The sequence below is a fragment of the Furipterus horrens genome, unplaced genomic scaffold (genome assembly GCF_987537825.1).
Source record: "Furipterus horrens unplaced genomic scaffold, mFurHor1.1.pri manual_scaffold_2, whole genome shotgun sequence".
Taxonomy (NCBI): Eukaryota; Metazoa; Chordata; class Mammalia; order Chiroptera; family Furipteridae; genus Furipterus; species Furipterus horrens.
Window position 1 is genome coordinate 23,545,103 of NW_028327172.1, and position 12,906 is coordinate 23,558,008.

The 12,906-nt window shown below is 40.0% G+C and overlaps 1 protein-coding gene across 1 annotated transcript in view; it reads left to right on the top strand.

Annotated features, from left to right (window-relative positions):
* Positions 1–12,906, top strand: part of DCDC1 (doublecortin domain containing 1) — a 63,962-nt gene that overhangs the window by 11,798 nt on the left and 39,258 nt on the right. The window contains exons 3-7 of the mRNA XM_090267269.1: positions 278–376; positions 4,381–4,480; positions 6,354–6,489; positions 8,012–8,171; positions 12,305–12,463. Of these exons, the coding sequence (XP_090123395.1) occupies positions 278–376; positions 4,381–4,480; positions 6,354–6,489; positions 8,012–8,171; positions 12,305–12,463 (654 nt within the window). The remainder of the gene's footprint in view (positions 1–277; positions 377–4,380; positions 4,481–6,353; positions 6,490–8,011; positions 8,172–12,304; positions 12,464–12,906) is intronic.

A 12,906-nucleotide genomic window follows, 5' to 3' on the forward strand; every position in this document is an offset into this window, starting at 1 on the left:
CTTGATAAATTCATATCTCAGAGTGCTCATTAATAAAACAAGGTTTCAATATTCAAATTTATTTTCTTATATAAATTGTTATAATATAAATATTCATGAAGTTTAATATTTAATTGTGATAGTTTTTGAAACCTTGTTTTTCAAAGAAAGACAGATTATTTTAGGGAAAATTATGATAAACTAAAACCATGATTTTTTCCCACATATTTAAACAAGTTGAAAGATCATTGGCAATACATATTGACATTATAATCAAATCTTGGATCATTTGTTTCAGAAATGCTGACACTGAAATGAAAGAGAATGTGCAAAACTGCGTCACTAAATATTCTGAAACAGAAAAAAACCAGAATGTATTTCATCAACTTTTGGAGAGGTAAATACTTCCTATCCTAAATGCAAAGATATTTTCCATTCAAATGCCTGAATGATGATGTGTAGTGCAGAACACAAAATACATACCTACATAAGAAAATAGTTATTCATATACTAATTCTAAAGTTTTTAATCTGTGAAACACATCAACTGAGTTCATGATACCAAAGGCAATTAATGCATTTCCCCCAAAATTTCAAGGCAATTTTCCCTAGCTTCTGAACTACGAACTTTGTAAATATAAATTATTCCCATTTAAAATATATATTTTATGTATTTACAGCACTTTCCTTTGGTTTATAGTTGAATTGATGGCAGGTATTTAATTACTTTAAATCAATTTTTACATGTCACTAACATATATCTCATTTGTGAAATGTTGTAATTTTTATTTTGAGCAATATTTCCTACCAAAACAAAAATTATTCTCATAAAATTTGATATGTGTTCAAGGTAGCACACTTGGCATAGACTTGTTTGCAGAATATGTCTTGTTCAATATGAGGAGGCAGTCTTACAAAATTTAAAAGACATTATGCTATCCTTTAATTAATAATTCACACAAGACAATTTTGAGGGTCTTTTTGTTGTTATTATTGTTGGTTCTTCCATTTACAAAGTCTAAGAAGGATCTAATAGCATAACAGCCCATTTAAAAATAATAGACATAGAATGTTCTTGTTGATACCTAATGTTGTGGGAAACGGGGGGTACTGGAAAGACTATTGATTAAGAGTAAAGGGAATTGATTTTACCCTCAGCTTTGCCATTAACTAGCTGGAACACTTGAGCAGAGCACTGTCTGTCCTGGTTTCATTTTCCTCTTCGTTGTTAACAGGATAGTTGAATAAAGATCTAAGAGGAAGGCAAGAAAGAATTTGATTTCTTTTCAATATCTGTTGTGTTCATATCATGTGCGTCAGCCAGCCTTAGATACTCTGCAGGAGATGTTTTTTTAAGGGCAAGACGTTCCTTGCTCTCAGGAAACTCCTAACTTGTTGGGAAGAGAGTTTGCATATTGAAACAGTCAGAAAGGGCAGTATTAATTGTACAGACATGGAAATGATCAAAGGATCACTTTATCTATAACCAGGAAGGAGAGAGAACCTCATGAGGGGCAGCTGTCAGGGAAGGCCATGTGGAGAGGGGAGAAAATGAGAGAGATATAAAAATAGATAGAAAGCAAGAAGATAAAAAAGAAGGCACATACCCCCAGCATTTTGTACATTTTGTTACTGCTTTAAATAACTGGAAGAATGTGGTGGGGTTCCCGGGAAGCGGGTCCTCCCAAACGGTCGGAGGAAGGAAGGCCCCGCTGGTGTAGACCTGTAACTATCCACAGCCCCGGAAACGCAGCTCCTGCCTTCTCCCTGCCCTTGCTCTCAGGGCGTCTGGGTCGTCCTGAAATACAGTCGCAGGGACCAGCACCATTGTATGCCCCTCCTCCACTCCAGTTTGAGAAAGCAAAGTGAAAGTCAAGACACTGCTTTTCTGGACTCTGTAAATCCAAGCAGGCCACATGATTACCCATCCTAGCTCCTGGTGTGAGATTTGGAGGACTTTATTCCCAGGGCTTTTGCCTGCACGTAAGAGAGAAATCCTGGGCTGCTTGCTCTGCATCCTAGCCTGTCTGCTCTGTAGATCTAATCTTATTCTGTGATGGTGGCCTCTCAAGAAGGCCATATGATGTCGTAAAAGACACAGAGAGATTTAGGTTTGAATTCTAGCTGTTCTTCTTACTAGTTATATAACCTTGGGCAAGGAACTTAATCTCCAGGCTGTTTCCTCATCGGTAAAATGGGTCTCTCAGAACTAAATGAGAGTAGACATGAAATGCTTGGCTCATTGTAACAATGTTGCTGATTTTTATGTGCCAGGAGCTGTAGAGGTATCACACATTTAATCTGTAAAATAGCCCTATTAGTTAAGTGCTGCTATAGCTGTCTTTCACTAACGGAGAAAATGAGGCTCAGAGAAGTTTAGTAGCTTCTCCGAGCTTGCGCAGCCAGTGCATGAGAGGGCTAGAATTTGAACGCAGGCAATCCAATTCCAGAGTCCACATTCCTTATAGGCACTTAGGAGCCACTTTTTCCCTCTCCTCTTCCCATTTATATTGGCTGACACTTGAACTAATTAGAGAAACACGGAGAAACAGCGTATTCCAAACCTCTCCAGCCCACCTACATGGGCCAGTCAAATCCAGCACTGTTAAAACGAGGGTTTGAAAACAGGAAGGAAAAACGATTCATCATCCATCACCTCCTAGTGTCCCACTTGCTGTCCTAAAACCGGATGCCCCCCTAGTCAAGACACTCTCCTGGGGAAATTTGGCAGGAGCAGAGATGATGACGTAACTCTTCTCAGGTCAGGCTGGAACTGCTTGGATCGGAAAAGACACTGATCTGGGGAAAGTAGAAGGAATGAAGTGATGTCTTTGTTTGATACCCAAAGAGAATCAGGCCAACCTTGTGCCTAGAGCTCAGTCCTCTGACAGGCCTTCCCGCTCCCATCCCACCAATCCTGCCGCTATGAAACACAGCCCCGGCCTTGGCTCACCAGCTTCTGGCCTTGTGACAGGAGAAGCAGAGTTAGTTCCCACTGGCTTATTTCCTTCAAAGACCTCTCAGGGAAATGGAGGCCTGATTCTCTGCTCAATTTCTTCTTCCCATCTAAGGAAAGAAAATTGAAAAGTTACTCTTTGTCCAGCCCAGTCTTCCCAATGAGCCGAAAGTCTAATTCATTTGCTAGACACAGTATGTTCCAATATAAAATCTATTCAGCAAGAACCTTTCACGTCCCTTCTTCCAACGGCAGGGTCATCTCGACTACATGCTTTAGAAAAGCCCCTCCACTCGCCTTTAGCTCGCCTTCCTCACCCCGGCAACCCCCTCTTTCCCTCTGACCTAAGCTGGCAGTGGAGATTCCAGCCTCTGCCACCTCTAGTCCATCTTTCACCTTTCTGACAGGCAGCTTTCTATCATAAAAAGCCGGTCTGATAACACCACCCCTCTGCTCCATTACCTATAACGACTCCCTGCTGTTTATGCAGTAGAGGCCAAATTCATTAATTTGGTAACCTCAGTGCTTTCAATCAGTTCCTATTTTCTTTTCCAGTTTCATCTGGCTCCTCCTCCTGTCCATATCCTCAGCTCCCGCCGTAAACAACTTCTCAAGGTCCTAACCCTGCTGGGTAAAGGCCTCTTCATCTGTCGAGGCCCAACCCGAACTCTACTTCTGGGGGCAAGTCTCCACTGACGGAATTCACCGTTTCTCCCACGTGTTCTCACAGTCCTGGCCAGGCACCCGTAACAGCACCCACTACTTCATATTACACTTCAGTTGCTGACCTGTCTCTCCCAGGGACTAGAGAAGGAGTGCCTAAGAAAACAGGGAAATGATCATTCATCTAGATATCCGCAGGGTTGGCCCCGTGCTTATTTGGGGGTGGGGTGGGGGGAGGAGATCACTGTTTAATGTGTAACCAAACAAAAAAATCTTATTTCAGAGGAAGTTAAAGGGCTATAAAGATCACTTCTGGAGAAGGGAGATGAGGAACTGCTTGGTGATGAGGGTCATTTGGGAGGCTTTGGTGAAAGAGTAGAACTTCAACAGAAAAAACTAAGAAGGATGTTTCAGGCAAAAGGAAGAGCAAGAAAATAGGAGAGTACGGGGCATATTGAGAAATAAAAAGTCACTAATGATATGTCTACCTGTTTATCCTGTCTGGCACTGTACTAAGCACTTAAAAAAAAATTAACTGGTTATCCTCATAAAAACCATGGAAAGTAAGAAATTTTGGCCTAGAGAGTTTAAATAATGCCCATGTTTTACACTTGGAAAGGAGAAGTAAAACTCAGCAGGGGTCTGATGGGTTCCGCTCTTGACACACAGGATCCTGCAGACAGAGTTGCCATTAATGATCCAGACCCTTGGTTCCTTTTATTTCTCTCATCTCTGCTGGAAGCTGTCTGTGTGCAAGGTCCATTTTTGTGTCTCCTATTTCAGGTGTACTGAAATTTTAGATCTACCTTCTGCGGCTCGAAGATTGTTCAATGAAAAGGGGAAGGAAATCTTTACCCTAAAAGATCTTCAAAGAGATGAACTGGTAAAACATGAATGAGAAACTCAAAATATTAATAGAAGAATAATAGTAAAAATGTTTTAAAATATAAGACTTCAAACATTAACCCTCTTTCCTCTAATTTTTTTTTCCTCAGAATTATCCTAACTCATCCAGCATCAAAGAGTAACACTGATAGCTAACAGTTGAGCGCTTACTATGTGTCAGGCATGATGTTCAGGGCCATATATGAATCAACTCATGTAATGCGCATTGCAACTTTATGAAATGGATGCTCTCATTTTATAAATGAAGGAGGAAACTGAAAAAGACCAAATTATTAACTACTTATGATTTCTATCCTACTTTGAAGGAAGTAGATTCTCTTCTCTTTTTGAGGCCTTCAGAATGTGGTTAACGATTTATTACTTAATGTTACCTTTTCAGAAAAAATAATTATATCGAGGTTTTCACACACTCTAGTTTGGTGGCTGGAGAAGGCTGAGAAGGACTTTAGCAGCCCAGTTTTTTCTCCCACTTAGGAGATTGAAGGTATCAAATTTGAAAAGAAACCCTGCCTTGACTGATACCTGAAATTCTTTGAACAGAGAACAAGCTCCCACAATATTATCAGAACTCCATTCAGGCTCTGAATGTGAAGACCCTTTGAGGGTCTCAAACAGAAGTACCCTGAGCAGTATCAGGCGGCATAACAGGGTGGAGTCTATTGTTCTTGGAGACTGGCAGAGCTTGTTTTGAATCCTAATGCTATGTATATAATTTGATGCAGTGCTCATTAATTGTGTTTGTTCAGAAAGAGTTTAAGGTAGACAGATTTAAAGACAAGCAGATGAGGCCACCAGGCGAAGGAAGCCTGAGTGTTGGCAGATCAGTTGGAGCCAGGAGTGACTTACAAGATCCTGTGTTTTTGCTGGAAATCAACCTGTCACTGCATTGAGCAGCCAACATGAAGTTAAAAACATGAATAGTTACATGATTAAGTATGTCCATAAAAGAAAAAAGAAATCTGGTGTTCAAAAAGAAAATACCGAGAATGTTTTTTCTGAGTCCTCATACAATGTATGTGGGTAATGACCAGTGAGTGGCTTCAAAAAGGGCAGCCCTGCTTTTCTTTTTTCTATTACCGACCCTTTCTCAATATATAGAAATATCTCAGTAGTTTTCTTACTTCAAGAAATGATGTATTTATTTAAGGACATTTATGAAATACATATAAGCAAAACGAAGCAGAGAAAGTATCATTCGTAATCTCAGTATCTCAAAATATCCACATTAGCATTTTGGTACATATACTATAAGTTCATTTATACCACCTGTTATCAAACTTTTTCTGTAAAGGGTCAGGTAGTAAAATAGTTGCAGACTATATGATGTCCATTGAAACTCTGCCATTGTAGTGTAAACGCGGTTGCAGACAACATGTAAATAAACGGGCATAGCTGTATTCCAATAAAACTTTATTTAAAAACAGGCAGCAGGCCAGATTTGGGTCTCAGTCATATTTTGCAAACCCCTGTTTTATATCTACCTACCCTTCCACTCCTCCCTCTTCCTTCCTTCCACCCTCCTTCCTCTTCCTACCTTCCTTCTTTACTTTTCTCCTTCTTTTAAAAAATTATTATAAAACACTTTTTATTTTAAAATAATTATAGAGTCACACAAAGTTGCAAAGATAGTATGGAGAAGTACTTTTTCCACGCAGAACTCTTGAGATGCATCAAAGTTGTTGCATTTATCAATAGTTCATGTCTTTCTAGTTACTGAGTACTATTCCGTTGTGCCACAGTTTAAATTGTTCACCTCCTGTGGGAAGTTTTGATTATTTTCAGCCTTGGCTATTACAGATGATTCTGGTGTGAACCACTGTATATGGGATCAGAGGCTCATTGCTTTGTAGGTATATGTTTCGTGTGGAGAACATTGGATCAATCCTGATGTATCTATTGCTCATCAAAAGAAGCAAATCTTCCTGAGAAACTTAACATCAGATATTTCTAAAATTCAAACCTTCTGCAATACACGTAAGATAGAGGGTAAGCATCGTAATTATTTACCTTAATATATACAGCCAAAATAAAATACTTGAGGATATTGCTTTTTCAAAAAATTGTTGGCTTAAATGGGTCATATTTTATTCCTGCATCTTGCTGTGTAGCTCTTTAGACTAATGTTTATATTTAACAGAGCTGTGTATTCTAATTCACACTACATTTTGGTTGTGCCCAGCAAACATTATTTATTTTGCCTTTAACAAATTGGGTCTTCTTTGTGCAGCCCATGCCCCATCCCCCCATCAAGGAAACACAAATGTTCAGTTAGGTTTAAATTTTATCTCATACGTTAACTTAGACAAGAACAGGCACATTCAGGGTGGTATGGCCGTAGACTCATACATTAATTTAAATAGTCCCTTTGTGAGGGGTGTGGGGGCTTTCAGATTTGCCAGTTTTCAGTCTCACTTTAGCTCCTTTCTAGGGTGGAGAGAAGGCCCTTGGGGTGCAGATCCTCAGCTTTTTGGGCCCTACCAGCTGAAATCCATGGCGGGGTGGTCTGTTCCGTTCTTTAGGCTCAAACAATGCTTTGGGCGGGGACTGCTTCCTGCTGCCCAGCCTCTACTCCAGTCCCCCGGGCCCTCTGAAGCCTGGTTGCTGTTGGGTGGTCACCTCTGCAAGTCTTTGCTACAGGACTCCTTGACCTTTGTTTGGCAACCTCCTCTGGAGAGTATCCCACTATGGCTCTCAGCAAATCCTGGGTCATGGCTGCACCTCCCAGGAACCACTTCCAGGTTCAGATTTGAGTGGCATATTGAAGACTGACCAAAAGGGGACTTGTTGCTGTGTCCTGAAAATGAGTAGGGTCCACAGTATTTCCTGGCTGTAGCTAAGATACGGGAAGTGAAGTCTGTAGGGGGAATCATGGTACCCATACTGGGTCTGTAAAGATCCTAGATCAGTCAGTGCCAACCTGACTTTCACAGCCATTGTCTTATGCTCTGCCTGAAAGTCAAAACTATCTTTGTACTTTTGCTTTCCTTTTATAAGATTTCTCATCTCCTCATGGTCTTCCTCTTTTCCTTAAGGCTGCCTCAGGCACCAGGACAAAGGTCCTATACATAGAGCGGCAAAAAACGGGAAGTTATTACTATAGCTTATAACATGACCCTGTTGCATATATTGAGCACTGTACAGTAAGCTTTGCATGTGTCTTTCAAAGCATTGGGGACTTTCACTGAGGAGTTTGGGACTCCAGGGAATGATTTAGAGACATACATCCAAACAATGTAGCCCATTAAAATAGTTAGAATTTACAATAACTTCCTTATTTTGGGAAAAACAGTATTTTTTACTAAGAATATCTTGAGAGGAAAGAATCTACAAAACTAAATGAAATCCAATGCATCCGTTGTAAAAGCAACTATCAGTTTACTCTTAGGATGTGTTCTTATAAGAAATAGCTGGAAATGTTCTGCATTTTTATTTCACCATGTGCTTTCAAATTCCTTGCTCTCTGCCATTCTAACTGATCTGTCCTTGCAATTTGTACATTTCTGCTCAGCTCTGGCTTTAGAAGTCCAAAGTGACATTGTGTCTGGAGCCAAGCTTGCTGTGTGTAAACCTGTAGCAACTTTTGAAGAACAGAAGCAAATTATAGAACCAGAGGAAAACCAAATGCAAAAAAATGCTTTAACAATGGAAAGTGCTTCCGGTAAAATTCTGTAAGTAATCGGTGTGGCCAGAAAAGCTACCTGCCTAGTATTTAAATTCAGCTCATTAGCTTGATAACAGCACAGAGCGCATGCAGAGAACCCATGCCAAGTCTATGCAAGGGTGTAAGGTAAAGGGCTGGTATTCAATTAGTTTCCTGGCAAAATAATAGAGCTGGAGCTTCAGCGTTCAGCCATCACAATGATCTAGTTTCCGTGATTTTGTGTAATGTTTCTAGTTTTTAAAGACCAGAATCTTAGAATTGCAGACATTTATTTGAAGAATTCATCATGGTTTGTTTCCATAAATGTGGACTTCAGAAACGCTTCTCCCTAATGTAGTTCAAGTTGGGTACATGTTAAAGTATAGCTATCATCCTGGATCCATGAAATAGCTTTCTGATGGGTCTTGATCTCCATAATCTCCTTCTTCAATTCACCTGAAGTTCCATCTATGGACAATTACCTTTCCAGAAAACAATCCTCTTTATACAGTTCTTTAATGGCTACCAATGCAGACAGAAAATATATTTAGTCTGGAATCCCAAGCCCTTCTGACCATGGTCCAGACCTGTCACTGTCCCTCATTTGTCCCTTCAGGCCTGCCTCCAGTCTGCATTGTTTTCTTCCTGCCACGTGAGCTCCACACTCCAGCTCAGCAGCTATGAACTGTCGCGTGGATGTGGCGTGCTCCATTTATGATCGATTGTAGGTCCATGAGTCACGCATTCTTTTCTCTTCACCTGAAGTGCCTTCATTTGCCCCATCGTCATCTGTGGAATGATTTTTTGCCATTGAAATCAATCATGGCAATGATTGTAGGTACCAGTGTTCCACCCCACTTACCACCCAAACCACCATCAACCTGGGACTTCCTTGAGGGCAAAAACTCTGTCCCTCATCTTCTGACTAGAGCAGCATAACTGACTCTAATCATCATTTATTGAATAAATAAATGATTGAGTTTTCAAATTATAAACCCAAGTAGCTGATAATTACCATTGCAATAACTGTGAAAATTAATTTATATATCACTGTTATAAACTACTTAAAAGTCTGTTTCTATTCTTAATTATAAGAATATCAACTTTTATTTTCGGAATCAAATCTCACATTTTCTGAGTGATTCATCTGGTCCTATGCCCTGACACTCGAGAGGCAACAGAAGGCCTCTTTCAGAGAGAATGATTTGACATAGATGGTATCTTCCTCAGTGGCTAGGAAACTGACCACAAACTTTCCCAACACTCCCTTTCATTCTTCTAAAAGAAATTCGTCATCTAGTCTCTGAGTTGTTAGAAGGCACTCGGAAAAAGTAAACAGAAACTAAGAAAAAATAAAGTACCTCTTTGAGAGCAACGATTCAGTGTTTTGTAAAAATTATTTATTTGTTTGTTTGTTTGTTTATTTTTAGAGAGAAGGGAAAGGAGAAAGAGAGGGAGAGAAACATCACTGTGTGGTTGCCTCTCACTCGCGCCCCCAACTGGGGACCTGACGTGCAGCCTAGTCATGTGCCCTGACTGGGAATCGAACCAGTGATACTTGGTTCGCAGGCTGACACTCAGTCCACTGAGCCACAGCAGCCAGGCTCACAGTGTTTTGATTCATAGATTTCATTCAGGCTTGGAGTCCTTGAGGTAGAAATGATTTGACTCCACTCAAAACATAATCCAGGAATCTCCCTCACATTCCAGGCAGACCTTGTAGATACAGTCTCTCTTGAATTCTCCTAGTAACAGGGAGATCACGGTTGCACAAGGCAGTCCCTTTTAATGTTGGAATAATTATTTAGAACATCTCCATGCTATGATTTCATCTGTATCTCTGTACTCTGCCCTATCCCTCTTCTACTTAAAGGTCCCTAAAATATTCAAAGCTCACCACCATTAGCCCACAGAGTTATCTCTTTTCCAGTCTAACTTTCATTGGTTTTTTGAACCATTTCTGATGACTTGATTCTAAATCCTCTTACATTAGAAAGTTACTATAAGCTTGCCCTAGATTTCTTAGATATGCTTGTTTGACAGTTTTCACGTATTTGGGGAGGAGGATGATTTAAGAAGGGACATCCAGAAAGTAAGAGACTAGAATATAAGTCTGGAAGGTACACTTTTGATAGCTGGGCTCTATGTACAGATCTATAATTTTTAAAAAATGTTAAGAAACACAATGAACAAGAAACCAGGAGCACGGACCTCTGCTTGGACGCTTTATGGAAGAAAAAGCTATCAGAGCATGGCACTTCGGGGCGGAAGTGGGGGTGAGGGTGGAGAGCATGGCACTTCGGGGAGGGCGGGGAGGGGGATGGGGTGGGGGACCTTTCTCTTTTCCTCACTGCATTACAGACAGGCCCTGCCCACCTCTTAAGCTTCTTCTACAACCTTCCTCCTCACTCTCTGCATACCTGTCACACCCGTGTCTCTGTTCCTTAAGTGAAACAAACATATTCTTGCTTCAGAGCCTTTCTTGCCATTCGTCCTTTTCCCTGCCCGGAATGCTCTCCCTCCAGATCCTCACATGGCTGTCTCCTTCCTATCGTCCAGGTCTCAGCTCCAACGTCCTCTCACAGAAGAGCCTACTCTGACTCCGTTGTTAAGCAGACCCCACCCCAGCCAATTTGTATCACAGTATCCTGTTTTATTCCATGTATGGCACTTACCTTGTTTATTTATTCACTTACTTATCTCTCGTCTTTCCATTATAATGTAAGACCCATAAACCCCGATAATTTATCTGTTTATCACTATATTCCGAAACTTAAGAACTCTGCATCTATCATGTTGTAGATGTGCAATTAATATTATTCAACAAATCATGAATAATTACTTTTGTGAATGAATGAATAGGCGAATGAATCAAGCAAGATGGATTTTTAAATGGCTATTTTAAAATCGACTTGACTATACTTCATTTGTCTGGAAACCCAAGAGCATATGGATAAATTCCAAGTTATAAAATGAAACATCTGGATTTGGAGGAAGAACTTTGTTTACACATGCTAAATATGTTAAAGTTAAAAATGACCCTTTCCCCCCCTCTTTTCCTCAAAGAAATGGAGTTCATGGGAAAGCTGTTGTGTTTGGTTTTTTTAATTTTCAACACAAGATGGCACTGTTGTTTTTTAACAGTTACTGAGATTTTTCTTTTGAGAAGCTGCTTGTGCCGCAGTTCTGAATAAGGCCGTGGTTACCCACCAATTTTATATCCACATGTAATACTTTCGTTACATTGGAAAAGTGTATGGTCCACTCTGCTAACGCAGAAATTGCCCCTGAAGATTTTGGTAATTTGATATTGCTTACAGTTACATCAAATTACCGCCAGACCTTGGTGATCACAGCCTCCCCCAGAGAACTTGATTTACACATATGCATGTTTAGACTGCTGAAATATGCTTGCTGCTTTACCTGTGTATTTATCCTGCCTTCACCAAGCAGTTCTCATATTACGGCACGATCCCACAGAAGGCAAAGGTGCCTAGACTGTGAACCTTATACTCGTGTACAGATCTGTATGGCGGCCACGCTTCCGTGCGCATTTTCATCTTAATAAGCCAGAAGGTTGGCGCAGTTCTTCAAATGTTGGCTGCTCTAAGTGTTTTAGTACATTATTCTCTATCAAGAGCTGGCACCTATGTGCCAATGCTATTTGAGTCTCCCTCGATTTCTCTGTTGAGAGGAAAAGTTAAGTTAATTAAGATTCCTTTAACATCGTCTAGTGAATAAGCTTTATGAAACCCAGTAATCTAGGCTGTACTGTTCCAGACAGAAATATGACCCATTTACGGGGTGGGTACAAGGAGTCTTGTTATATGTTCGTTATGAGTTTCTTAAACTACTGAGTACTCTTAATCTGATAATTTTTGAAATATAATATATGGCCCCATTTTTTTTCTGAGTGATTCTAACAAGGATGAATGCTGCTTATTATGTGATGGAGGAATTTTATTTGTGATTTTATATTAAAAGATCTAAATTCTGTATTACTTGGATATGGATTTGCAATGTTAGGCGCCATAATGCAAATACGATTTACAGATCTGCCAATATCTTTCTCAGGAAGTGATCAGAGGAATTTCCTCAGAGGAAATTCTGTGAGTAAAAATCAGAGTTCTTAGATTTGTTTTTGTCTCTGAACCTTGATAGGGATTCACATGCACGAGCCCATCTCCGCATGAAGGCTAGTCACACGCCTCTCAGGTATGCCTGGCAGGAAACTTCTCATAACCTTGATAAAGGCGACAGTACTCCAAAGAAAGGGGAGGAAAAGCTCTTTGAACATGTGGAGCCACAGAGGAAATACAGGTAAAAAGTTGCAACAAATTCCAGTTAGAGATTTCGAGCTGGTCTTAGATTTTCTTACTTTGGGTTTTCAGTCCTGTTAGCTGCTATTTACCTCGACCTATGCATTTTTGTCTATCTTATGTTTTTGACTGAAGTATATGCAAATACTGAAGGGAAAGTTCTCACTTTCTCTATGTAATGTAATTTCCTGTTCACTGGAGTGTCTTTTCTGTTAAAGCTCATCTACCTTTGCCTCCTGAGAACTTAGCACAGAGCTTATATATTTGTTGAATAAATGTGTGAATGAACTTATGAATAAACATGCAAGATGCCCTGATGTCTTTAAGAAATTAGTAAAATGCAATTTCTTTTTTTATTTTAATTTTTCTAGTCAATGTCCAGTGAAATGATAGGAATCTATAGTGCTTTTTGTTGTTCTATAGTCTTTAAACATTTGCTTCATG